The 26,171-nt window shown below is 43.5% G+C and overlaps 1 protein-coding gene across 16 annotated transcripts in view; it reads right to left on the bottom strand.

Annotated features, from left to right (window-relative positions):
* The window catches only part of LOC123377056, a 348,713-nt gene that overhangs the window by 225,582 nt on the left and 96,960 nt on the right, over nucleotides 1-26,171 (bottom strand). For all 16 annotated transcript variants that reach the window (XM_045029450.1, XM_045029451.1, XM_045029452.1 and 13 more), the window contains one exon: nucleotides 1,738-1,833. In XM_045029450.1, coding sequence (XP_044885385.1) covers nucleotides 1,738-1,833 — 96 coding nt within the window. The remainder of the gene's footprint in view (nucleotides 1-1,737; nucleotides 1,834-26,171) is intronic.

The raw sequence follows: 26,171 nt of genomic DNA, 5'->3' as shown, positions 1-26,171 counted from the left end.
CTCAGCCCTGCCAGTCCACAGAGCCCTGTGAGCTTTCCAGTACCCTCCCCGTTGTACGTCTGAGTCACCTGCCTTGTGATCTCCAACCACAGCTTCTCCTCCTCCTCAATGCCACAGTGAGGGCGTTAATGCTGGTCACCAGCAGGTATTTTGCATGGGAATTTTAGGATTCAGTCCTGAAAGGTGCTTGGCACTCAGGCTCTGATCCAGCAGAGCACTTATGCATGCGCTTAACTTTAAGCAGGCAAGTAGTCCCATGGGAGAAGTCAATGGAACTATCCACATGTTTAAATTGGCCATTTCTGACCAGGACACATTTCAGCCCACTGGCAGCCAGTCAGGAAGTTGGGGAAGATGCAACTGGTAGCCTAGAAGTGACTGAGAGGAGAACCAATCTCCCACGGTGCCCCAATCACACAAGGTTCACACAGAGTGGCTTCTCTGAGTTCATACTACTCCCCTTCCCCACTCCCTTCCTAGTGCAAGTTCCTCTCCTTTGTTCCCTGTGGCACAATGCAGCAGAGGAGAGCACCTGTCCCTGGATGGCTGGGTTCCAAGGTGCTGGAATGTGTCATTTTCTCGTTCTGAGTTTGGTTTTTAGAACAAAAATAGGAACAGTAAAGCAACCCTGGGGCAGATCAATGGCCCATTTAGTCTGAAATCCCATCTTAAACTAATATCAGTGGTTCAGCTCCCACCAGCCAGTTAATTGTACAATGCTTTGCCATAAGGAATTTCTGATTGACCCCAGCTGGGGATCAGGTTTTGTCCTGAAGCATGATTCAGGGTCTGGCATCCATTGCTTCTCTATTTCCTAGTGTCAATGTAGCCCTACTATAATATTTGGCGGGGGGGCACGACTTACCATCCTGTAGCAGTGAGTTCCAGAGCTAGATAGTAAATTGAATTAAAAACCTTATTTGCCTTTATCCATTTTAATCTTTTCTAGCCTCTCGATTTCATGTACTGCTTCCTTATTCTTGTGTTTGGGATAAACTAATTATCAAAAATCCACCACTTCAGAGGGAGGTTTAGGAGGCCCAGAGATTGATTTCCAGACATTACAACACTCAGAGAATGTCAAGCTTGAAAACTGTTCAACTTTTAACACACCTTTGGAAAGTCCTCTATACGTGGCATTTAATATTTCAAATGGTATCTTATTTACCAGTTAACTGTCAAGTAAAATAAAGCTAGTGTATAGAAACAAACGTGAATTCCAGGGCTCTAACAGCAGAAAGCAATGGGGTTTTTTTTCCTCCAGAGGAGAGAAAGCACCTTTTATCAACAAGTCCATTAATTAAGAGAGGATGTTGTACTGGCAACTACTGGTGGGGGGAGAAAACCCTTAAAGATACAGAATCCCATTCACATTTGGCGAAGTTGTTATCCATTCATTTGGATGTGGTCTTTTTACTCAGCGTAGCAGAAGTTACGGCTTTGAGTTCAAGCCCATTTACTTCCTATTGAGGATATAACCACAATTGCAAGCTGAGCAAAATGTCAGAGAAAATGCTCAGAGCTGAGTAAAGCGCTTTCTATTCTGCATGAGAATGAAGAGAAGCATAAATAGCACTAAATACCCATTTTTTCGGATACATAAGGCAATTCCTTTGCTTCTTGTTTAAATCTGAATCCCAAAGGTTGATCCACAGCCTGTCAAGAAGTGTGTGAGTTACGAGATATATTGTGTCTGGATGTGAGCCAGTCATGATAAGTTCAGAAAATGTTCTTTACCTGAAGATCTGCCTTGAGCCTCACAATCTCCAAGATCAACGGAGACAAGGTGCTTCCCACTAGTTAGCAGGTCAGAGAGACTCTCCTCTTTCATTTCTGAAAAACCAAGAAAGAGAAGTATTAGAGTGATGGATAATTTCTAGTCATTACAATGCCTAGCGAGTCGATCCCAGATTGGTGTTTCTCAAGCTGTAGCCCATGGAGCCCTTCCTTGTGGGCCACAAAATTAAATATTTTGAGAACCAAGCAGTGAGGGTTGGAAAGACAGATAGTTCATGAGAAGAGAGTGGATCACAAAATTAAAAACACCTGGAAACCACTGGTGTAGTAACTGGAGCCAGAGAATGGAAGCAAGGTCTCCTCTGTTCTATTGCCACCTAGGTCACTGACTTACTACGAGACCCTGGACTCATCAACTAACTGCTATGTGCCATATTTTATTTCTCTCTAAAGTACTATTATTAATAGTTATTAATACCTCTTGGGGGGGCTTACGGTGTCTGCAAGGCACTTTAAGATCTACAGGTGGAAGGTGCTATTGAAGGCAAAGTATTACTATTATCATTCACCCACCTGGAGCAACTCTCCACCAAGTGGCATTTCTACAAATATCAAATTACACTTTCAGAAGCATTAGAGCAAGCGAGAGTGAGAGAAGGCAGTCGGGACGCAGAGCAAGACCAAAAATAATACTCAAGTGTTTTCCAAAGAACAACAAAAGAAGTGAGACTAGCTCGGTGGGCACCTCTTTCTAAATTCCACATTGACCATTTTAGCCCCTTGTTGGGATTCCAATTTAGAGCAACCAGTATGAGAGCTAAATAATGTCCACATCATTTCCATTGTTAGCGCATTCAAGTTCAAGTTTCTGCTGAGGCATGGTGCCTCCAGCTCTTGTACTGTGCCAGTATAAGTGGGTTATCCTCTTCTCAATCCCCACCCCCCAAATGTGCTCATCCAAAGGAATATAGGTATCTAATCAGACTACCAGGTACAAGAAAGTCCTGGTGTATTCTGCAACTGGCAATGGCCAGTCACTGAGGCTTCAGAGGCAAGCAAAAATCCCCAGCATGCACCTAGGCAACAGTGCAATGGTGTAGCTGGTTGTAAGTGGGGATTCCTTCCTGATCCCTACAGAGACCATTTTATAAATTAGTGGATGAGATCTAACTATCCTTATCTTAGATTGGATAATTACTAATTGTATTGCTTGCTACTACTCATTATTTATGAAGTTATCCAGTCCCTTTATTAAATCCAGCCACATTACTCCATTCAGTTTCTCCACCTGCCTTAAACATCTCATCCAAGAAAGGGGTAGTGGAGATTGTGCTGGCACATCATAGAGCTGAACTGTCATTTCTCCAGCCAAACGGGTTTCAAGCCAAATGGTTTTGTTCATTTGTTACACACCAATTCCACTGAGGCCCAGCTTGACTGAATGCATTTCTTCTTCTGAAAAGTACTGTGCCAATCTCCCTAAAACATCTATTAAATCATCAGAGGTACGTAATTCTGATGTGCTGCATGTGGAAGCAAAACTATAAATAATCCAGCCAGAGTGGTTGTTACAGATTTAAGGCTGAAAAAAAAGGAATTACATGAGCAGCACTGTTCTGTTCAGTGGGCTGAGTCTGCTGCTGCTTTCCTTACTAGGCAAATCTAGCTTTCTCCCAACTGCTCCATAAAAATACAGCATGGTAGTGCATTCTACTTACCAACTCTCTTACCTGGCATGAACCACAACTTGAGCTGCTGCCAATTTGAGGACAGGTGAGAGCTTAGAAATACTTAGATATGAAGGAGATAGGCACCTGATAAATATAACAGATGAACAGACAGACAGATGGCAAAAAGAACAGGAGTACTTGTGGCACCTTAGAGACTAACACATTTATTTGAGCATAAGCTTTCGTGGGCTACAGCCCACTTCATCGGATGCACAGACTGGAACATACAGCAAGAAGATATTTATACATACAGAGAACATGAAAAGGTGGAAGTAGCCATACCAACTGTAAGAGGCCAATCAATTGGGATGAGCTATCATCAGCAGGAGAAAAAAAAAAGACAGACAGATCCTATCCTAGGCCTGCAGATAGAAGTAGTTGTAAAAGAATAAAAATAAAAAGGGGACATTTAGGCTGAATTTAAAACAAAAACTTCTCAACTGTGAGACCTCTAGGGCTGTGGAATAATCACTTTATGGAAGTGATGAAAATTCTGTTCATTGGGGCACCTACAAACAGGGCCGGCTCTACAGTTTTCGCCACCCCAAGTAGCGCGTCAAATTGCCGCCGCAGACGGCGGAGGCAGTCCATGTGCCCTTAGGGCGGCAGGCATGTTTCCGCGGCGGCGGCAATTCGGCGGCAGCTTCTATGTTTAGCTGAAGCAGCCCCGGCCAGCTAAACATAGAAGCTGCCGCTGAATTGCCGCCACCGCAGAAACACGCAAGCCGCCCTAAGGGCACATGGACTGCCCCCGCCGCGGCAATTCGGCGCGTTACTTGGGGGCAAAACAACAGGGACTGCCGCCCCTTGCAGAATGCTGGTGCCTGGAGCCAGCCCTGCCTATAAACTAGACAAAATCATATGCTGGATTCTTCATCACTTGCCGTTTTTAAAGTCAGGACTAGGTGTCATCAGAAAGATAAACCAATGCTCAAACAGAAGTCAGGGTGTGATGCAAAGACTGGGTGAAGCTGTTTGATCTGCATTATGCAGGAGGTCAGACTAAATGATCATAATGGTCCCTTCTGGCATTAAAATCTATGAAAACACACTGCAGTGAACAATTTCTTATTGGCAGGGAGACTAATTAAATGCCCTATGAGGTCTTTACCTTCTCTAACTTCTAAGATAGCATGTGTGACACTGGGCAAGACTAGATATTTTGAACAATCTAAACTACTTCTTTTTAAGAAATTTATAAGATTGATAGAAACTACCATGACAGATTAAAATAAAACTTTTTTCATTTTACAGCAATTTCTTTCCGAAGTAATAAGTTGTTCCAAATATATTGAAAATGATTTTTCCAGTGACACTCACTAATACAAAATTGTATTTACTCTGCACTTATTTTGCTATTACCAATCATAGAAGAAGCAGGCTTCAAAAACTGCTTCTTTGGATCACTGAATACAATTTAGAGGAGAAAACGTCTGGTTTGGAATACAATATATTGGCACAGGCGCGAGCCTTCAGCTGCAACTAAAACATAAAGGAAACCCTACAGGATCAACATTCTAATTGTTCCACAGTTAGCTGGATGAGATGCTCCGAGGTACCAACAGTGATTTTTATCATTCTATAAATAAATAAATGTATAAATAAAATTTGATGTGAGTGTTATCATCAAAGTCTACGTATGTGGACACCTCCAAGTGTTCTACCTAAATAAACCAAGGAAAGAAGGAAAGGATGGTTATAAGAAATAAGCACACTGTTATATCTTCACTGGTTTTTATGATTAGATAATCATGCTCACACCAATATCTAATTTCATACTAACACATGTTCTAGTCAATCTCTTCCAATACTAAAAGTAGCATTGGCAACTGAGAAAGAGTTGTGAGGGGCTGAATGAGCCACAGAGACAGAACTCCAGTCTCAGCACTAATGATGATCTCTCCAAGTAAGGATGAAGACGCAGTGCAGGGAAGACATAGCGGGAGAAGGGAAACCTACCCTTCTTCTCCTCATGCCATACTTGCTGTGAGGATAAACTGGACTTCAAACTGCAAGGCTATCAAACGGGCACTTTGCACGAGCTTCAATTCACTTAAACAAAGATTCCTGCCATGAGCACCCAACACCCATTCTATCTGCTGCTCTAATATCTGTTTGCCAAAACTTACTGAACCCACCCATTGCCCCTGCAGAGTCGGGTTTAGTCCTTTGTTTAAGTCAATTGCCATTTTCACCACTGCAAAGAAATGCAAGACAGGTCCCCAGATTAAATAAAGACCCTTCCCATATCTCTTCAGGAGCATTGGGACAGGTTTAAAAAGTCCAAAGCCACCTTTTATATGAGGCAAGTTCTGATCAGCAGCTCCAACACTAACTTTAGAAAGGGGTGCACCCACTCCATCTGTTGAATTCTCACTGTAGTATCAGACACCCCCCTTTAAGCTCAAAATTCATTAAATAATTTGTAATTTCACAAAATGTAATATATATCTTTACAAATTACCAGAGAGAAAGGAAACATACGGCATGAAATGGACGGACAATTGCTGTTCCAGTATATTTTCCTTGGTGGCACAAGGACTAGAATAAATCATACAAAGAGAAATTTCTGATCAGGCTATATCTGTGCATGAAATAAAGAGAATCTCCTTGATTATACAGGATATGTATAAGATTGTCAAACCCCTCCCACCATTCATGGCATCGATATATTTCAGATTCTATGAGAGAGAATACCATTGAGTACATGCTTCTTGGGTAACAGAGACAGTCCATAAACCATATGAGATTATGTATGCATATCAAAACATTCAGAATAGGGTTCTCAATATCAATTGCCTTATTGTCGTTAACGAGATAATATGCTACACCTTAACAGCATAAAAACACAGACTAAACAGACGGCAATTTGTTTTTCCAAAGATAGCGGGCAGGAAGAACAAAAGACCCCTCTGTAATCACAAAGAAGCTGAATAAACTACAGGAATATTATATCTGTCAGCACTAGTAACAAGAAATAATTTACTGCTGAAATGTCATCAGCATTTTCCTCAAGAGTCATCACAAGATTATGCATTATTAATCCTGAAACAAACACCAATAAAAATAAATCAATCAGAATGACACCAGTAGCCTGTGTTATAACGTATGTTGATACCAGTCCTTCTTCCAACTATGCAAGTGCCAACACTAGGTGGAAATGGGGGGTAAAGGGTTGGTTAAATTAATACATCCAGCTCTAATTTGTTTCTTCTTGTCATTAAGGCTAAATTAATGTGTCTTAGATACATTCCCTAATAAATCAAAACCTAACATGGAATCACCTCTCTGATAAGCATAAGCACAAGATGAAAAACAAGCTGGCAAGACACGTAAACTCCTATGTAGTCACCTCATTGCCACATCTGAGCCAAATGAACAAAAAAGTGGAAAGCTCATTCCCTGAGTTTACCTTCATAGCTGTAATGATACAGAGAGAACATCTATAGGCTAAAAATGCCTTTATTTGTTTACGAGTGCTGATACTGAAACCATGGTATTGCTTTGGCTGAAAACAAGTGAGCAGAAATGTAATATATACCAGCCAAGTACAATGACACAAGAGCAACTCTTGAAGATATAGCAACAACTTAGTCAAATATCAACCATGTATCACAAAAAGATATGAAATCCCATACAAAGTCCTTAAAAAGAAAAAAGAAAAAGGTTAAGCACTCACATCTTTCATCCAATGCTAGGAGACAGTTAGTCTATAAAGGACAATCCAGAGAGGAGGAAAAATTCAAAGATCTTTCAAGTTTTATAGAAAGTCTGATATACTGCATTGATTATAACTCTGAAATTATTGTAAAAGAAGAAAGTGAAGTGTTCTGTGAATTAATAGAAGTAACTAAGATATTGCTGGAATGTCAAATTCTTGTATACAAAAGATGATATATTGTGGAAATACTTGCACTCATATGCTGTGCTGTACTTAAAACTCAAACTCTCAATCATACACATACTGTATCTTCTCTTATTTTATATGAAATATTTCTGTTAGCGTGCCAACTTTTTTTCTTCATTAACAAGCAATACTGGGAACAATGAAATGAGATTTGAATGCTGGCAAAGAACATGAGTACAGATGAAATTAAGTTTTCTGAGCTTTTTCCAGATCCATTCATGTACAGCTTTGTTCACCTTCCATCAAACAGCCTGAAAAATCGCAGCTGGATATTGTCATTAACCATGGCTTTAGTTACTCTCAATACATATCATAGATAAGCCATGACTGAAATTCTTGATTACCCAGAGAACAGACAGGTAACATCAAAATACTCCCATGTTATAGGCCATTCCACCCACACGTTATCTGAAAAAGTCTGGGAAAGATTGTAACACATTTGACTAGGACAGTCTTGGTGGGCCAGGACATTCTACACCCATCAACATCTTATCCTGGGGTGCAAAATGTCCTATCTGGTCCTGAGGAGGCTTGTTCTAGCTTTCTCTCCTGAGCTAGTGACTATCTGGGTTTTTTGTTTTGTTTTACCCCCTCCACTGTGGTGGTTTTATGCTTTTATTGTATTGAGGTTTTTTTCCCATTTATTTGTCTTACCATTGGTTCCATTTTATGTTTCCCCTATATTTGTTCTAGATCATTTGTCTTCCTTGGGGGTGAAATCTTCCTCTCAGAACTCCTATCCATATCATGGATCTCTACTGTCTGCTCTGTATAAACTCCATAGAGCGCAGAGGAACACAGGAATTGCCATACCAGATTAGACCATGGTCCATCTAGTCTAGTGTCCGGTCTCTAACAGCAGCCACTGACAAAAGCTTCAGAAAAAAAAAAACATATTGACAATTATGACCTAGCCAGCTCACAGGAGAATTTTCTTCCTAAGCCCAAGCAATTACTGCCTGGCCATGTTCTGAACCTGGGATGGACTTTCTACAACACTTTTTAATTCTATCTGACATAAATAGGCATGTTCTCATCATTGATATAAACAGTCTAACATATTACTGAGTTCTTCGTTCTGTGTTTGGATTTGCCTGTCCTTTCATTTCCTCATCCATTTTTATACACATACATATTTGCATACAACTTCTTCTTGTCCGCCATACAGTCTTGTGGGAGGAAACACATGAGCTGGTGATTGGAGGGTGGGGCTAGGATGAATGACTCCTGGCTTCTATCCCCAGCTCTGCTATGAACTCAGAGCTGTAACAAAGTCCCTTCTCCTCTTTGTTCTTCATTTTATCTGTCCATAAAATGGGCATAGTGAAAACAACCTCAAAGGTGTTTTGAAGTAGTTAAATAATGTTTGCTTCATTGCATAAAGTTTGTAAAATGTGATGTACACTTTGGACAAATAGCATTATATGCAGACTTATTGCTGGCCAAGTCCTAGAGAGTGAAATTAACCTACGTGCAGAGTGTCAGAAGTACCACTTAAAACCATTTTGAGGGCTTCAGTGTGACTTACGTTGTGCATAAAGCTTGTGCTGCACCCATACACTCCACTTTGACAAACACCCAGCTTGGAGTAATGGCTGAATAAGGGCTGCAGATGTTAGTTCATTCTTACTAGGTGAAATTCTGTCTTCATTAAAGTCAATAGCAAAACTCTCATTAACTTTAATGGGGTCAGGATTTCACCCATAATAATTAACAATCCTAAAGGATAACAGCCCTTGGAACTTAGGAAACTACCCATTATATTTTACTTCTGGTGGCCTCACTACCTACGTTATATTAGGCCTAGTCTATGATAGAAAATTAGGTCGGCATATCTACATCACTCAGGGGTGTGGAAAATCCACAGCCCTAAGTGGCATAGTTAAGCCGACCCAGGTCCCCATGCAAACAGTACTAGGTCACCAGAAGAATTCTTCCACTGACCACGCTACCACCTCCTGGGGAGGTGGATTACCTGTGCCAATGAGACAACCTCTCCTGTTGGCATAGGGAGTGTCTACACTGAAGGGCTACATACCCTCACGTTCTCCTTGTCACATGTGCTCCACCACGTTTTCTGTCATAGTCGACCATGGTCATTGCCAGATTGTAAACTGGACAAATTACATACAATAAGGTGGCATATTTACTTTTAAAAGGTGAAAGGGAGAAGCAGAAAATGTTAAATCCACTTCCTCCTTGAACATCTTCTTGCTTAGGTTGATATTTGTGCTTTAAGCCTGTGGCTGGCAGAGAAATTGCAGTCTCTGCTGCCAGAGCCTTTATTTTCCTGCACAGAGCAAAAAAGCAAAAGTGCAGCACCAAGACAGAAAATGAGGTACACATATGTGACCTGATGCAGATCAGTAGTTTGGGTCAATTAATTTTCAGTGTGATATGACTGTAAGATGACCAGATGTCCCAATTTTAGACAGACAGTTCCAGTATTTGGGGCTTTGTGATATCTAGCCACCTATTACCCCACACTCCCATCCCGATTTTTCAGACTTGCTATCTGGTCACCCGATGGGTGATCCTTTTGTGGGACTTTAGGGGTAAACCCCTGAGAACCCATCAATTACAGGAAAACATTGTCCATGGTCAAAGATAATGTCGACATGCACGTGGGACAGTAATTCACAAGGATTCCAATACAAACACCAGCCGCCACTTGCAAAATTCAGCCGCAAAAATCCTATCTATCAGCACAACAAATGGTAACCATTGCTCTTCTCACAGGAGTAGAGGTAACAGACTCCCCACAGTTGGCTAAACTCATGTACTGCATGGAAGATGAATACATCACAGCTCCAGCCCCACCTCTTTGTTCTGCGTGAAGCTTTGTCATACACCAAATATCCGACCACACCCAGAACCCACCAGGACAAGACTGGGATGGCAACGTCATCCAAACGCGGCTCACTATAATGTGCAAGATCAGTGCAACAACGCCACAATAAAATCCATAGCAGATACATTAAATACCTGACTACAGACCCTCAGCAAAGCCTCCAAGAACCCATTATAATGACTGTCCACTTTGTATAGACTGGACTGGATTTGCAAAGAAGAAACCAATGTTCAACTACAGCTGCACTTTCCTTTCAAAATAAAAAGCACAAAAGCACGTAGCAGTTAAAATTCAGCCCCATGTCCTGCATGCTACCTGATGCAATCAATACCTTATACAAAGTTAGCATCACTGAGATGCAAGCAACAGCCCCCCAGGCAGAATCAGACAAGAGGGATAAACCACTGCTTCAAAACAGCCAGACCCTCCCCCCCCGATTCCTCACAGCTAAAGCTGCTGGGATTGCTAGGAATACAGCCTGCAATGACAACCTTGCTGCCCGCAATATACTAACAAGGGTTAGGAGCTCAGCAGGATATCTGTGGAAGAATTTGAACAAGCTCCTCGCTCCCCAAGAGAACATAAACCAAAGCACTGCAGGATTTGAGAGACAGCGAGAAAGAGTAATCCCATGGGAAGAACAAACAGATGTTCCTGCCTGCTCTTTCAGAGAAAGGGACTTTTTCCCTCAGATTCAGCAGTACTGATGTAGAAAGGTACAAATTACATCTCTCCACACCAGCGAGGCATCTTGTAGTAGGGTGACCAGACGTCCCATTTTTAAAAGGGACAGTCCCGTATTTAAGCCCTCCTACAGGTGTCCCAACTTTTTCTTAAAAATGGGCAAATTGTCCCGTATTTTCCCCAAAATTGTCCCTCCCCCCCCCCATCAGTACTGGCGGGTTCTGCTGCTGGCTAGATCCCTGCTCACCAGCTACTCACCCACCAGTGGTGACTGGGAGGGTCCAGTGGCTGACGATGGGGGTAGGTCTGCACAGCCTCACCCCCCGGCCCTGTTTCCGGTTAGCACTGGCTGCAAGCTGTGGTGGCTGGTGAGTGTGGGCAGGCGCTAGGCAGCAACCGGTTATGTGGCGCCTCTACTGCCCACCCACTAGCCCTTTACGTGCTCCCCCTCTCACTGTCCTCTCCCTGCTTTGCCCCTTCAGACACACCCCAGCCTGCTGCTTCTCCATATCCCTCCCGGCGGGGCACATCCCGCTCCCAGCGCTGTGCGAAGAACCAGCCCCTGCTCCGAGTGCTCAGCTCACCAAGCAGCCTGGCTGGCAGGCTCCTTCCTTCCCCCACTGCCTCTGGCTGGGCCAGCATCCCGGGAAAGTCCAAGACCAAGACCGAATGGCCCGGGGCGCAGGCCAGGAGGAGCCGAGCCCTGCATGTGCCAAAGCCCCGCACAGCGCTGCCACAGGGAAGCTTCTCTGCCCCTCAGCTCAGCTCTGGAGTGGTGGGGTGGGGGAAGCAATTTCCAGCCTATTCACACCCCGATCCTGCAGGCTCCACAGCAGCCGCTCCAGGCCAATGGGGGCTGCTGGAAGCGGCGCGGGCTGAGGGATGTGCTGGCCGCTCTTCCTGCAGCCCACATTGCCCTGGAGCGGCAAACCGTGGCCAGTGGGAGCCACGATCGGCCGAACCTGTGGATGCGGCAGGTAAACAAACCGGCCCAGCCTGCCAGGGGCTTTCCCGGAACAAGGGGCGGACCAGCTTTGAGGACCACTGCTGTAACCGAGTGTGTTCTCTGATTAGAGACCGTGCGGCTGGCTCTGGTTTTACATCCAAAGAAAGGAGCTCCATGAGCAGGGTGGGCTGGAACTCCCTTTTCCGTTCATGAGCAAGGGACAAGGATGGCTCCTAGCTGTTTACCATTGGCCTCTTGCAGATATCTAGGAGAGCTGGGTTGCTGGGACATATTCTGTAGTCCCTCCAAGCAGCCCCATTTATAGACCTGAAGGCTGGAGAACTGCTGAGAAATAAGGGTGGGAGATATAAACAGATTCCTTGCAATACACCAGGGAGAGTCAGAGAAGTTAGCAGATTATGCTGAAAAAACCTCCAATGTTTTTCTTTGATTGGTGTAATATTTTCTGTTATTCAAGTTTTGAGGCAGGCGCTGGGTGCTTGGTAAAGCTCAAAAATCAGGAAAAGCCATGGCTTCAATGACACACACAACTTTTAACTTGGCCCCCTTGTAAGTCTGCCTTATGACACAATCTTTAACTAAATGACTACACGCTATTACTCAGACAATACAATATACAGGGTGCTTTTTCCCTACAACCTAAGATACATGTATAGCGCCTTGTAACATTTATTCGATCTTACATACTTACATTAGTGTATCTTCCAAGAAGCCTGTACAGTGCCTAGCACATTTGGGGTGTTACTGTCATATAAATCACCATCACCATGGTATATTTTTATAGAAGTTATTTCTGTCTAAGATTTTATTTTTAATAATTCAGTCTGCAACCACATCCTATACTATTTCTTTTCAACCAGCAGACCGCCTCTCTTAGACATGTGTCCAGGTTCAAGGGCATTACCTGGTCCCCAGTAAAAAGGAGGTTCATCTCAGCTCAATTTCCCTCCATCCTTGGTCAGGTACTCAGAAACAGGATTATAAAGAAACAGGATCCTTATGAAGGTCAGGCTGGTCGCCCAGGGATACAGAACTAGTTGAAATCCAAGCTGTGGAGATTTTTACCTCCTTTTCTGCTTATTTATTTTGCTTTTTCGTTATGAACATTTACCTCGCGGAAGAGACCTTTCTTTCTGCTGAGTCACTCAAGCAGATTACAAAGCACAATACAGAAGATGAGGCAGCTAAACTACAAAGCTAATTTAGCTGAGAACACAAGATAGCTACTTTACCCGCATAGATGTCAGCACATTTTTGCTAATAATCTTTGTTGGTTTATTTAATCTATAGTATCTCACACAAACTGTTGATATAAATGACTTAAATGGGCTCTGCATAGAAGATAGAGCAGAACACTGTACTAAGAGGTACATTTTATTATATTATTTGATAAACAGTATTGGATCCTGTAATTAACATCTGTATCATTCTGCTATGCACCAATGGGCAGTTACAGCTCAGTGTGTAACCTTAGTTCTGGGATTTCCCAGCATGTTGGGGGGGTGTTGGATGCTTAACCATACAGCCTTAATGTTCTCTTAATGTAAGCAGGGGCGGCTCTAGGCATTTTGCCGCCCCAAGCAGGGCAGGCAGGCTGCCTTCGGCGGCTTGCCTGCGGAGGGTCCGCTGGTCCCGCGGCTTCGGCGGACCTCCCGCAGGCACACCTGTGGGAGGTCCGCCAAAGCCACGGGACCAACAGACCCTCCGCAGGCAAGCCACCGAAGGCACCCTGCCTGCCGCCCTCGCGGCACTGGCAGAGCGCCCCCCGCGGCTTGCCGCCCCAAGCACACGCTTGGCGTGCTGAGGCCTGGAGCTGCCCCTGAATGTAAGTCTTCGATGGAATTCTCAAGGGGGGGCAGAGGAGTGAGGGGGGCTGGGAGAGTGTTAAGAAAACATTTTGAAATCATTTTCATACTGTAGAATTATTTGGTTCAACATTCTATTCCATTCAAGGTTTATGCCTCTTGCCTTTCACTGTGGTATCTTACATCACCAGACTCTTCAATCTCATTTACCTTTCACAAGTTCAGCAGGAGTAAGCTCTTCTCCCTCTAACCAGAGGAGCTGTACTGCTTTTACTTTCGAGATAGGTAGAGTTAAGCAGGAAAGACTTTACAGGCCCTTTGCATAGCATTTTGATTCCACCAGGCGTCCACCTCTTCATCTGGAAATTTTCACGTGCGCAACGAAAGCTTTCCACCTTCTTTTGAGAAAGAAATTCACACCTGGGCAGAGACCAACCCTAAAAAATTGTAGCCCAGTAGGTGGAAATTTCACAACATTCTGACTGACTGAAAACAGGGAATTAGAATAGAAACTAATATGCAACCTTAATTGTAGTTGTAGCTTCCATGACCTTTGTAACAATATGTAACTCTGAAACCTTATCAACCATATGAAGAACCTGTCAACTACAGGAACTATAAGCCATATGTAATACATACAGCACTATCAAATTAATAAAAAGGAAAAACAAGGTGATGAGTAACTGATCAACAGAGAAGAAATAATAGGCATCAGCTTCAGCCCAGAGGACGTAGCTTAAATATTTGGATGAAAAAAAAAAACCTAAGAAATATTGAGCAATGAAAGACACTATCAAGAGAGCGTCATCATCAATAAAGATGTTGAAGGCTATCCTTGTCAGGGTTGTTGTAGGTGTGATGGTGTTGTTGGTAGCAGCATCATTAATGTGTCCTTTATTGTGCTGTTTTGAGTGAATCTTACAATTGTCTCTTTTTGGATAGGTTGCATTCATCACCCCTCTATCTAGTAAAATGCATATAAAGGCCTTCCCAGGATTTCCAGTTGCTTAGGTTTCTAGCATGCTATTATTCATCTCTTGCTATTCCAAGTTTTCTTCTTCATTGCAGTTGACAACCACCGGGCTTTTGTTATACCAGCCAGCTGCATGGCATATTCCTCTAGAGTCTTTGTCCTATATCCTCCAGACGGAGCTATCTGACCTGTCAGTTAAGTCTTCCGTTATGATCAGCCTCATCAGTATTCCCTCACCTTGCTGTTTAATGAGGTTAGACAAAGTTCATACATCTTGTTGTGCTTTCAATTTAAAAACAGGCTCTTTTTCCTTAGCCAAGGCAGGCAGGAAGTAGCAATTCCAGAATTGGCTTCAAGATGCCCATGTTGATGCTAAGCTGTAGGGTTCAAAAAGCTGCAGGTCACACTGAGCTGCAAGGCTGAGAAGAAAAAGTCTTGTTTGTTTTTTTTGCTTCCATTTTTATTATCCCCTTTGATATTTCCGAGTTCACAAGGCAATATACAGTCAAAAAGAATAATTCCTCTCTCTCACTCAGCTGAAAGCTCCAAAAGACACCAACAAATTAGCAGGAATGAATTGCAAAGGAGAAATTGAGTTTTGCTCATCTGCAGCCAAGCTCTGCCCCCGAGGGGCAACTTTTATAAATACAATTCTATTGTTATCACGGTTCAAACCACATTCTTAAATATCTAGACTGCAGCACATTACTCTGTGTAAGAATGGTAGGCAAGAATCTCAAAAGGAAGCTAAGCGAACCATCACAATAGTTCAAGAAGAGAAGAGCAAAATAAAAGGCTAGAGATTTTCTCAATATATTTGCATTTCTAAGACTTGCTGCAGCCCAAAAGCAGTAGCTAGAAAAGCAGGGGCCTTAAAAGGCCTTATGTAATCTATGTGTTTCCTATTCATCTTCAGAAAATGCTAATTTGACACAGCACAGAGTATAAAGTCAGTTATACAAAAGAGGAATTTTATAGAGTTCTGGAGAGCTGATGTCATCTGGGAACAGCATACTCCATCTAGGCATTATGTTTGAAAAAACAGGGTCAGACACAAATCACAAGGAAATGCACTTTATATTTTATGAGTTCATAAATCTACCATTGTGGATATGCTGGAATCAAAGTATGAATCTTTAAGCACCATAATTCATGGGCACTAAGGATTAATTTTAACCACAAAATGTTTAGAATATGAACAAAACACACAGCAGCACAGGCAAATATATGGCATGCATAAAAAGAGCACTAACTAAAAATATTTCATTAGTGTTGCTCTATTGAACATGTTCAAAGACATCGTTATAAACACAAACAGTGCATATCACTGATATATGCATATAAGTGAAAAGGAACATGCATTGTATGAGCAGTGTGTAACATGCCCTCTAGTTTGACGGGTCATTAAATAGATTTCATTTCTTTCAGTCTGAGTGATTTATTTTTTGAAAAAACACCTATAAAATTATTAATGTACAAGAATCAGGAACTTATTCTGACTCTTTTCATTGGTGAAATATTACTTGTGTATGGCATGTATGAACTTCCTCACTGGAAGGCTGTGCATTTTGCCACTGATTTTATCAACATGGAAGATGTTCAAATGCATAAGAGCAGAGGGTTTAATCAATGCAGCATTTCTGCAGGCCAGTAGTTGAAGGCTATGTCAGCCATGCTTCAATGGGGCAGGAAAATAACCTTCTCTTTAAGGAAAGAGGACAGAATTATACTAATAGGCAAAATGTAAGATGCCCACTGATTTCTGGGACAAAATATATATGTAGGATGAAAAATTGCATTTCCATAATTCCTTCTGGGATCTATAAACACTTTGAAAATGTCACTGAATTAGTCCCAATGCAGTAAGCTCCTTAAGCAGATGCCAAGTATCAGAGGGGTAGCTGTGTTAGTCTGTATCCACAAAAACAACGAGGAGTCCGGTGGCACCTTAAAGCAGGGCTTTGCAGCAAAGCCCGGAGCTGGTGCGCAGAGCAGCTCCGGAGCAGTGGAGCTGCAAGTTTTTGCCTGGAGCTGGAGCAGAGCCGGAGCACAGTTCCAAAGCCCTGCCTTAAAGACTAACAGAAAAACTCACTTCTTCATTTAAAATGGTTATACCATCTGAAGAAGTGGGTTTTTTACCCACGAAAACTTACGCCCAAATAAATCTGTTAGTCTTTAAGGTTCCACCGGACTCCTCGTTGTTTAAGCAGATGCCTAGCTTTAAACAGGTGGAATGGTCTCACTGAAGTCAGTGGGACTACTCAAGTGCTTAAAGTTAAGCACATGCTTAAAAATCTCGCTGCTCTGGGGTCTAAATGCTAACTGGGGTCATTATCCCTATTTTACAGATGGGAAATTGAGAGGCAATGTGACTTGCCAGAGCCAGGAAGAGATTCCAAGCCATCCATACCTGTGCCCACTCTTACTCTCCAAAACTGCAGCCACCATGGCCACAGTGCAGTGATATTGCCGTATCACTTTACAATGGGGGAAAGGTGCTATACTATTTACGGTATGGGCACAGAACCCTTCAGTTCAGCCATCTTCATTCAACTGTCTCTCAAAGCACTTCACTGTTTGTTGGCAGTAGAGCAATAGCCTGTAGCACTGCATGTCTATAGCATGCTATGTACTAGTTCTTTAATCTTTTGGGAATCTGATCCAAAGTCTACTGGAATCAATGAAAAGACTCTTAATTTGGATCAGGCCCATATGGCATCTTCCATTCAAGGATTTCAAAGAACTTCACAAATATTCATTAAACCACATAACACCCTTGCAAACAGGTGTCATACCCATTTTGTAAATGAGTAAAGTGGGGCACAAAGATAATGTGACTTTCCCAAGGCCATAGATCTCAGTGGAGTTCAGAAGTCCTGACTCCCAGCCCCCAGCTCTAACCTCAGTCACCACAACCATCATAACACAAAAGGTCAGAGTCAATTAAAATACGGCAGAATTGTTTCACTTTGCTGATTTACAGGGGAGACAAATGGGCCAGATCCACAGCTGATGGAAACGATTCTACTAACCCCATGGACTTCAATATAGTTATGCCAATTTATACCAGCTGAGGATCTGTGAATAGAGGAAAATATAATTAAGAGGAGTTCTGGATATTTCCAACTCTGGTTTTTCCCCCATTTCCTTGAACAATTTTTAGGATATAAATCATATCTTCCTAGAATAATTCACATCTTCTCCACAGTTATCAACATTTCTTGGACAGTAGTAAAACAAATAATAATAATACCTATCTGTTACACAGCACTTTTTATCTGTAGATCTCAAAGCACTTTTCAAAGGAAGTCAGTATCATCAACCTCATTTTACAGCTGGGGCAATTGAGGCAGAGGGTGGTGAACTACTTACCTACGGTCACAGAACTAGGAACTGTACTCAAGTCTCCTGAGTGCCAACCCAATACCCTATCCACTAGATCACACTGTACAATGCCAGTTTGTGTTCCAGTTATATAAATTACACGCACATCCGAGATATGACAGAGCAATAGAAAGACTTACCCTGAGATTATTTAAAATATGTTTCAGTAGCCACTTTTGTGTGTTCCAGCCTAGGCTTCCATTAATTTAAAACAAAAAAATGGACAAACAAAGTTTAAAATCTCGTTTGGGACTGAGAACTAAACAGATGATGTAAGCCAGGGGTGGCCAATCTGTGGCTCCGGAGCCACATGCGGCTCTTCAGAAGTTAATATGCGGCTCCTTGTACAGGCACCAACTCCGGGGCTGGAGCTATAGGCGCCAACTTTCCAACGTGCCGGGGGGTGCTCACTGCTCAACCCCTGGCTTTGCCACAGGCCCTGCCCCCACTCCACCCCTTCCCTGAGCCTGCAGTGCCCTCGCTCTCTCCCCTCCCACCCAGATCCTCCTGCACACCACAAAACAGCTGATCAGGAAGTGCGGAGAGGGAGAGGGAGGTGCTGATCGGCGGGGCTGACAGTGAGTGGGAGATGCTGGGAGTGGGGGCGAGCTGATAGGGGGCTGCTGATGTATTACTGTGGCTCTTTGGCAATGTACATTGGTAAATTATGGCTCGTTCTCAGGCTCAGGTTGTTCACCCCTGATGTAAGCTATTGAGCAAATGTTGAAATAAACCTTAGATCTCTGCTGTACCTTTAAGGGTAAAAAAAGCACAAAATTCATTGAGTGACTCAAGATGTAAGGAAAAGTGTATCAATGTGAAACTATACCCTAATATGTGCATCTCTCAATGAAGTTAAAAATCAGATTTTTTTAAAGACTCATACCATTTTAAAGGAAATCTAGCTTGCAGCAGCAATGGGTTACAGCAATTTTGTGCAGTGGCATTAATACTACTCCTAGTTAAAATAAATTACAAGTTGGGATTTAATTATCAAATCTTGATGAGTCATAGTGATATGTCTGCATTTATCTAAACAAAAAATGTAGGAAGCCTCTAGCTCCACAAAGAAAATTCAAAGGAAGGGTGCATTCAAGCATTTGAGGGGTGGGAGGGGTGGGGGAGGAGAGAGAGAGAGGTGCATTAATCAGCAGGTTCAACCTCCCAACAGCAGGAAAAAATTTATTGCTCATCTCAGGCATCCTTCAATCTGACCTGCAAAGCAAGCAAATTTAAAGTAGCATTCAGTTCCTTATTGAGGCTTGTTGGCTGCAGGCCAAAACTGTCTCCATTATTTGCATTTCCCACATACATATAGACAAATGTCTTAACCACATCAAGGTCATTCAATATCAAGGCCATTAAATTAAGTTTTCCTCTAAAATGAGGTCTCATTATCGAGACTAATTAAAGGATGACAAAACTGACTGAGCCGTTCCCTTCCTTTGCACAGGCTTATTCATGACTAGGCCATTCTTTAGGAATGAAGTTGATTAAAATTATTAAAAGCTATTTTAATCCTGTGGCTGTGTTAATGGTCTCTTGACTATCAGCAATAGAACAGCATAAAATGGCAAAGATATGTGTTTTTTCTACTTGCACTTTAGCCCCATGCTTCTCACTGATCCTCTCGATTTACCTAGTTCCCTAATTTCACTGACTATCCCCCACAGTTCGTGAATCACAGTATGTGGAATAAGGGTGGGATGCAATGTTTCATTTCAGCTAGTATTTTGCAGGAGGCACAATAGGCTTGATCCCAGCTGGTAGAAACTGACCAAGTTCCACTGTAGCCAATTTACACCATCTGAGGATCTTATTTCTGACATCCACATTTGAGGCATGAATTCCTGCCATCAAATGCGACGTCAAAAACCCTGTTGATCTGCACCAGGTGCTCTGAGAAGGGGGATAAGCTCATTCCTTCATACTTTATACAACTATTAGTATCTATGCAGCACTGTGCACATGCATAATGCTCTGCAAACTCACCCGAGGCCTGTCTCTCCATTCCAATACACCAGCTTGTTCCAGCTGAGTTCAGTGGACATACACTGATGCAAACCCAGTATAAAAGAGTGCAGAATCAGGCCTGTAAGGTGCAGGGAGTTTTGTGGTACTTGAGCTGGAGGAGGGAATTTATATCTCCAATCTGCAGACAAGTAAACAGCATCTCTGCAGCCCCTAGGGCACTGCCCTTCCCCCCCACCCCTCACACTTTCATTAATGGTCCTTTTGGCCTTAAACGTAGATCATCTAGTCTGACCCCCAGTGTATCACAGGCCCTTAAATTTCACCCCCTTGCCCACGTTGTGCCCAATGGTTTACATTTGACTAAAGTATAACTTGCGTTTGGCTCAAGCAAATCTTCTGGAAAGGCATCCAGTCTTGATTTGAAGATGTAAAAAGATGGAAAATCCACCACTTCCGTTGGTAGTTTGTTCCCGTGGGAATCACCCTCACTGATAAAAACGTGTACCCTATTTCCAGTATGAATTTGTCAGGCTTCAGCTTCCAGCCATTGGTTCTTGTTCTGCCTTTCCTCACTATATGAAAGAGCCCTTTAGTAGGTTATAGTCTGTCCCCGTCAAGGTAGGGTGCCTTGGCCCCACCTGGTGCTGCCCCCCCCCCCCCCGGCGATTTAAAATGGCCCTGGGCCCCACCCACCACTGGCAGTGCAGCAGAGCCCCTTGGCCCACTGGCAGTGCAGCAGAGCCCCTGCGGCGGGGCTGTGACTCCGCATGCTGCCCCCGCCCCGAGCGCCTCTGCGGCCAATGGGAAGCTGCATGGGCAGTGCCTGGGGGCAGCAGCATGCAGAGGCTGCCGGCCATGCCTTGGAGCCTCAGGTAAGCGCTGCACCCCTCCACCCCCTCCCAGAGCCTACACCCCCTCCCCTTCCTCCTGCACCCACACCCACTGCCTCAGCCCAGAGCCTGCACCCAGCACCCAAACTCCATCGCAGAGCCTGAACTCCAGACCCTCTCCCCCATCCAAACACCCTCCCAGAGCCCAACCTCTCACCCCTTCTGCACCCAAACTCCCTCCAAGAGACTGCATCCTGCACCCCAATCTCCTGCCCCAGACCTTCTTCCCACCCAAACTCCCTCCCACAGCCTTAGGCAGGTGGGGGGTGGAGTTTGTGGGGGCAGGCTCTGGGCAGCATGAGTGACATTATTGGCCCACTGGGAGGATCTGAGGACTGACACTGACCCATAGGTAAATTGAGTTTGAGCCCCCTGGCCTAATTGTTTGTGCAGACAAGCCCAATGTGAGAAAAGTGAAGGTGGACTCCTTAAAGTGCAGAGTGAGGAGAAAACCTCTCCAACCTCCAACCCACCTCCCAGGCCACACACACTATTTTTTTTGGTAAAATTAGTCACCCACAGCAACTTGACCAGAAAATATGTCCTATCAGGGGCTCTTTTGACCTTGGCATGCTCTTATATTCTTCTTTCATACCATTTTCATAGGCCTCTTTCTCTGCTTGCCTCTAGCATTTCTTCCCTTGATGGGCCTCTCTCTCTCTCTGATAAAATATCCCACAGAGCTACTTTTTTTCCTCTTTATCCTTTTTCACAATACATGTTGTCAGCAAGCATGACAGTGTATTTACTAGTTCTAGATGCTGTATATCAAAAGTCACTGCAAATCCATGTCATCAATCATTTCTCCATTATTGCAAAAACATTATAATCCAGTTGTGTGGTTCAGCAATTTCAAGATTTAGGAGGACACCATCAAGACATTTTTTATTGCTTTTAATTTTATTTTAGTTTGTTTTATACTCATGTTTAAAAGAAAATGCCTTTCCCTATTGACTTTATTCTTTCCCTTGGGCCAACATTGATTTTTCTCTGAGTTTTGAATGATTCTGAAATTAACGTGACTGCTCTGTTCAACACCAACAATTTCTAGCTGTTTGCGTTAGCCCCCTCCTTGTGCCAAACAATCTCAATTTGTGATTCAGCATCATAAGCAATAACTAAACACTCTTCACAGAGCTACTAACTGAGTCAGGCCGGGAGCCCAAAAGGACATTTTATTGAGCCCCACACAAAAGGCTAGCTAGCGTTGGCTTTTGTTTAAAAAACTGTTATTTCAGCTACGTTGATATTTGGAATCAGGAGGATTTCCTCTCATTAAACCATTAATAATGGAGAGTTCAAATAAGCTAATATTTTTTCTAAGGACTGGTCTTCAAGGGGACACTCAGAAAAGTTAAGGCAAATCAGCTAAAGGTGTGAAGTCAATATTCACAAGTTAAAGCACATTAAACCCCTATGTGGGTGCTCTTGTTTAGGAGTAAAGTGGCGTTTGTTCACCATAACAAGAAGTATTAGGAGCTAGTCTACACTATAAAAGCTTTGTCGATACAGCTGTAAGCAGCTTAGCTATGCGCCCAGAGCCCCCTAGTGGAGATACAGCTTATATTAAAAGGAGTTCTTTTGACAATATATTTAACCCAACTCCCCAAATGACAGACTCTTTTCCTGGTATAGCTATGTCAGTCAGGGATGTGGGTCTTTCACACTCTAGCCAACACAGCTATGCCGATAAAACTTTTCAGCGTAGACCTGGCCTAAATTAGGGCATGTCTAAACTACAGCCACTACATATGACGCTGCAGCTGTGCCACCATAGCACCATGGTGTAGATGCCTCCTGCATCAATGGAAAGATGTAGCTAATCCAGCTTCCTGAGGCAGCAGCTAGGCTGACAGAAGAATTCTTCCCTTGACCTAGCCATGCCTACACCAGGGTTTAGGTTGGCAAAATTTTTCACAGTCCTGAGCGATGTAGCTAGGTAGAGCTAATTTTTAAGTATAGACCAGACCTTATCTGTCTACACTGCAATATAAGCCCAGGGTTAGTAGAACTTGAGTTAGCAGCCCTTGGGTGTGTTAGCCTAGGGCTTACATGTCTACACTCATTTGTAATGCAGATTAAGAATTGTTGAGCCCTGAGTCCCATCCTGGAGTTCCAGCATCTACACTGCATTATGCAGGCCCGAGTCCAACCTCCCATATCCCAGACTGCCTAGTGCCCTCCCAAAATGTAGCTGCTCTATCCCTTTGCTCATGGTGCAGTGGGGGAAAACTTGATTGTCCAGAGGACAAAGAAAGTCAATCCATGGGATTGTGAGATACTTTTGGTGGACTCCTAGAGCAAGAGTCCAGTGGGGCTGCATCTACTCTACAAAGCAATAGGGCATGAACCCTGGGTCCCAGCTTGACTCAGGTTTGGACCCTCCATCCTTATGAGGTCCTGGGACCCTTGGTCTGAGCCTTAGGTTAGCATGATTTGTGCGTAGATGGAAGACGACTCAGGCTTGAGCCTGAGTTCGAACCCTGGACTTACACTGAAGTGTAGACATACTCACAGGGAATTTAGGCCATTTTACTCCTGAGTGAGAGCATCCACACAGGGTTTAACAAGCTTTAACTTATGTGCGTGGAAATTGCACCTTAACTGATTCACACTATCTTTCCTGAATGTCCACAAAGGGTTCCTATTATAGGATTTAAGGTTCTTCCTTTGGTCCCCCCTGCTCTGAGAGGTGCTGATTCATGCTGACTCGTTTTGCCAAGTGCAATTCCTTAACTTCCGCTTGGATATGATGGATAGAGAAGTCCCACAGAAGGAACAGCCAAGTCTGCGGAGAAGACTTAGGAAAGAATTCACATTTGTTAGCATCTTTGTTAAAAAGCTGAAGCTTAGAAACAAGGAGAGTTTTATCTTTTCCAGTGTGTGCAGACTATGGCCCAGATCTTGCAATGAGCTCTATGCAGACCAACTCCTGCCTCCATCTACAGCCCCACTGATTGGGCCTTTATTTGGAGTAGGGTAGGAGCAGTTCACAGCCTGATTCTCCACTGCCTCAGCCCCGGTGTAGTCATTTACACCTGATCTGGCAAGGTGCAAGGAAATGGAGAATAAGGCCAACAATATTTATTTGTCCATTTCATGGGACAAAAATACTTCTCCTGGTAGAAGTAAAATATTTCTAGACTGCAAGTGAGTTCATCAGACAGCTCAAAATCCTTTCAAGAGATATTAGACAGCGCAGTCTGAGATGTTTATATAGCACTTAAGAAGTCTTGAGGAGGGAGATTCAGTCTAATGCTTTTTATAAGACAAATAGGGGGAAAAGCTTACGGTTGCTGGAGGGAATAAAAATAATATCAGCATTACTGGTCTTTTCTGCTGCTAACAAACATTCCTTGCATACACTGCCCTTTACATCTCAGCGGGATTTTATAATTTCCCACCCCCTGGGACAGGTGGGATTTTGGATCCTTTTGACATTTGTATTTGTGATTTTTATTTTTATTTCTCAGCTGATTTTTGACCTATACTGATGTAATTTCCCTGAACACATCAGCGAGGCTAATGAGCGCTTCATGTGAACTGAAGCTGACCATTGTCTCACTAACATTTATTTTTATAGAACCATGGAAGGCAGCAGAGGTGCTAGGAAAATGGGGGAGGTGGGAGGGACAAAACACAAATATATTACAGAAAAAGAAGGAAATTAAACCAATCCTGGACTCCATGCCTGCAAACACTCACATGTGTACTTCACTTTATACATGCAAATAGTTCCAGTGACTTGAGTGGTTCTAATGCAGTGGTTTAGAACCTGTGGTCCAAGAAATCACCACCCTACAGTTACACAGCTATAGAATGCACCACAGGCTACAGCTAGGAGTTGTAAGACAAAGACTTCGTGCATCCGACGAAGTGGGTATTCGCCCACGAAAGCTCATGCTCCAAAACGTCTGTTAGTCTATAAGGTCCCACAAGACTCTTTGCTGCTTTTAAAAAGAAAAATGTAAGCTAAATACCAGGAAACACTTCTTGACATGGAGATGTGCAGAAGAGCCTCTCATGGGAAGTGGTGGGAACTCCATTGCCCTGTAGGTGTAGCATTAGACTTTGCAATCAGCAGTAAATGTAGGATAGGAAATAACCCTGAATCTGCTGGAGATGGACTGGATGACCTAATGGTCTTTCCTTTCTCTACGGAAAAAGGCTGGTCCAGGGGTTAAGGCACTAGCCAGGGACTTGGGAGACTTGGTTCAATTCCTTACTCCACCACAAAATTCCTATATGATCTTGGGCAAGTTACTTACTTTCTCTATGTAGACAATAACACTCCCCTCCCTCACAGGGGTGTTGTGAAGAAAAACCTGCTGAGTACTCAGATACTACAGTAATAGACACCATAAAAGTACAGAGGCTAGAGGCTCACTCAGAAGTCAAAGGTTCTGTTAAAGCCACCAAAGCCAAGCAAGTCAAAGTACATGCATGAAGGCTAAAGAGGAACAACGGAAGACCCCCTTTGGACTAGACAAATATTGATGTCACTGGGAAAGTGAGTTATGGGAGAGGCATTTTATTAAATGTCAACATGCATGAGATGCCAGGAAGGAGGATTGTGTTGTTCAGACCAGTTTAAAACATGTCTTGGTTAAGAAATCATCATCTGCTTTGTAACACTTCTAGTAATGGAGACACTGCTGCAAAAAGGCAGGAGGGATTACATCTGAACTTGATTTTCAGGGACCGAAAGGCATCTCACAACATGAGGTGGCTACAACAGACTCTGGGTATGTTTATGCTATAAGTGAATGTGTGATTGTTGTGCAGGTAGGACTAGATTTAATCTAGCTAGGACAGGTAACAGCAGCGTAGGTGTGGCAGCACAGGTTTCAGCTGCCTGAGAACAAGCTGGCCGCAGACTCTGGGTGTTTACTTGGACACCTAGCCTGCACTGTAGCCCATGCTGCCACATCAACAGTAACTCCTCAATTAAAGTCGTCCCGGTTAATGTTTTTTCGTTGTTATGTTGCTGATCAATTAGGGAACATGCTCCTTTAAAGTTGTGCAATGCTCCCTTCTAACCTCATTTGGCAGCCACCTGCTTTGTCCACTGCTTGCAGGAGCAGCAGCCCATTGCAGCCAGCTGGTGGGGGCTTGGAACCAGGGTGGACTGGCAGCCCCCCTATCAACTCCCCACTCCTCCGAGTTCCCTGTGCAGCAGCTGCCCAGCAGGCTAGCAACTGCCTGCATTGCAGCTGTCCCTCCCCCCACTGCCATGTGCTGCTCCTGCCCTCTGCCTTGGGGCTGCTCC

Source organism: Mauremys mutica, chromosome 9, assembly GCF_020497125.1.
Source record: "Mauremys mutica isolate MM-2020 ecotype Southern chromosome 9, ASM2049712v1, whole genome shotgun sequence".
In the NCBI taxonomy this organism is placed as follows: domain Eukaryota; kingdom Metazoa; phylum Chordata; order Testudines; family Geoemydidae; genus Mauremys; species Mauremys mutica.
The sequence above is the reverse complement of the archived record's forward strand: the minus strand, read 5'-3'. Positions and strand labels throughout refer to the sequence as shown.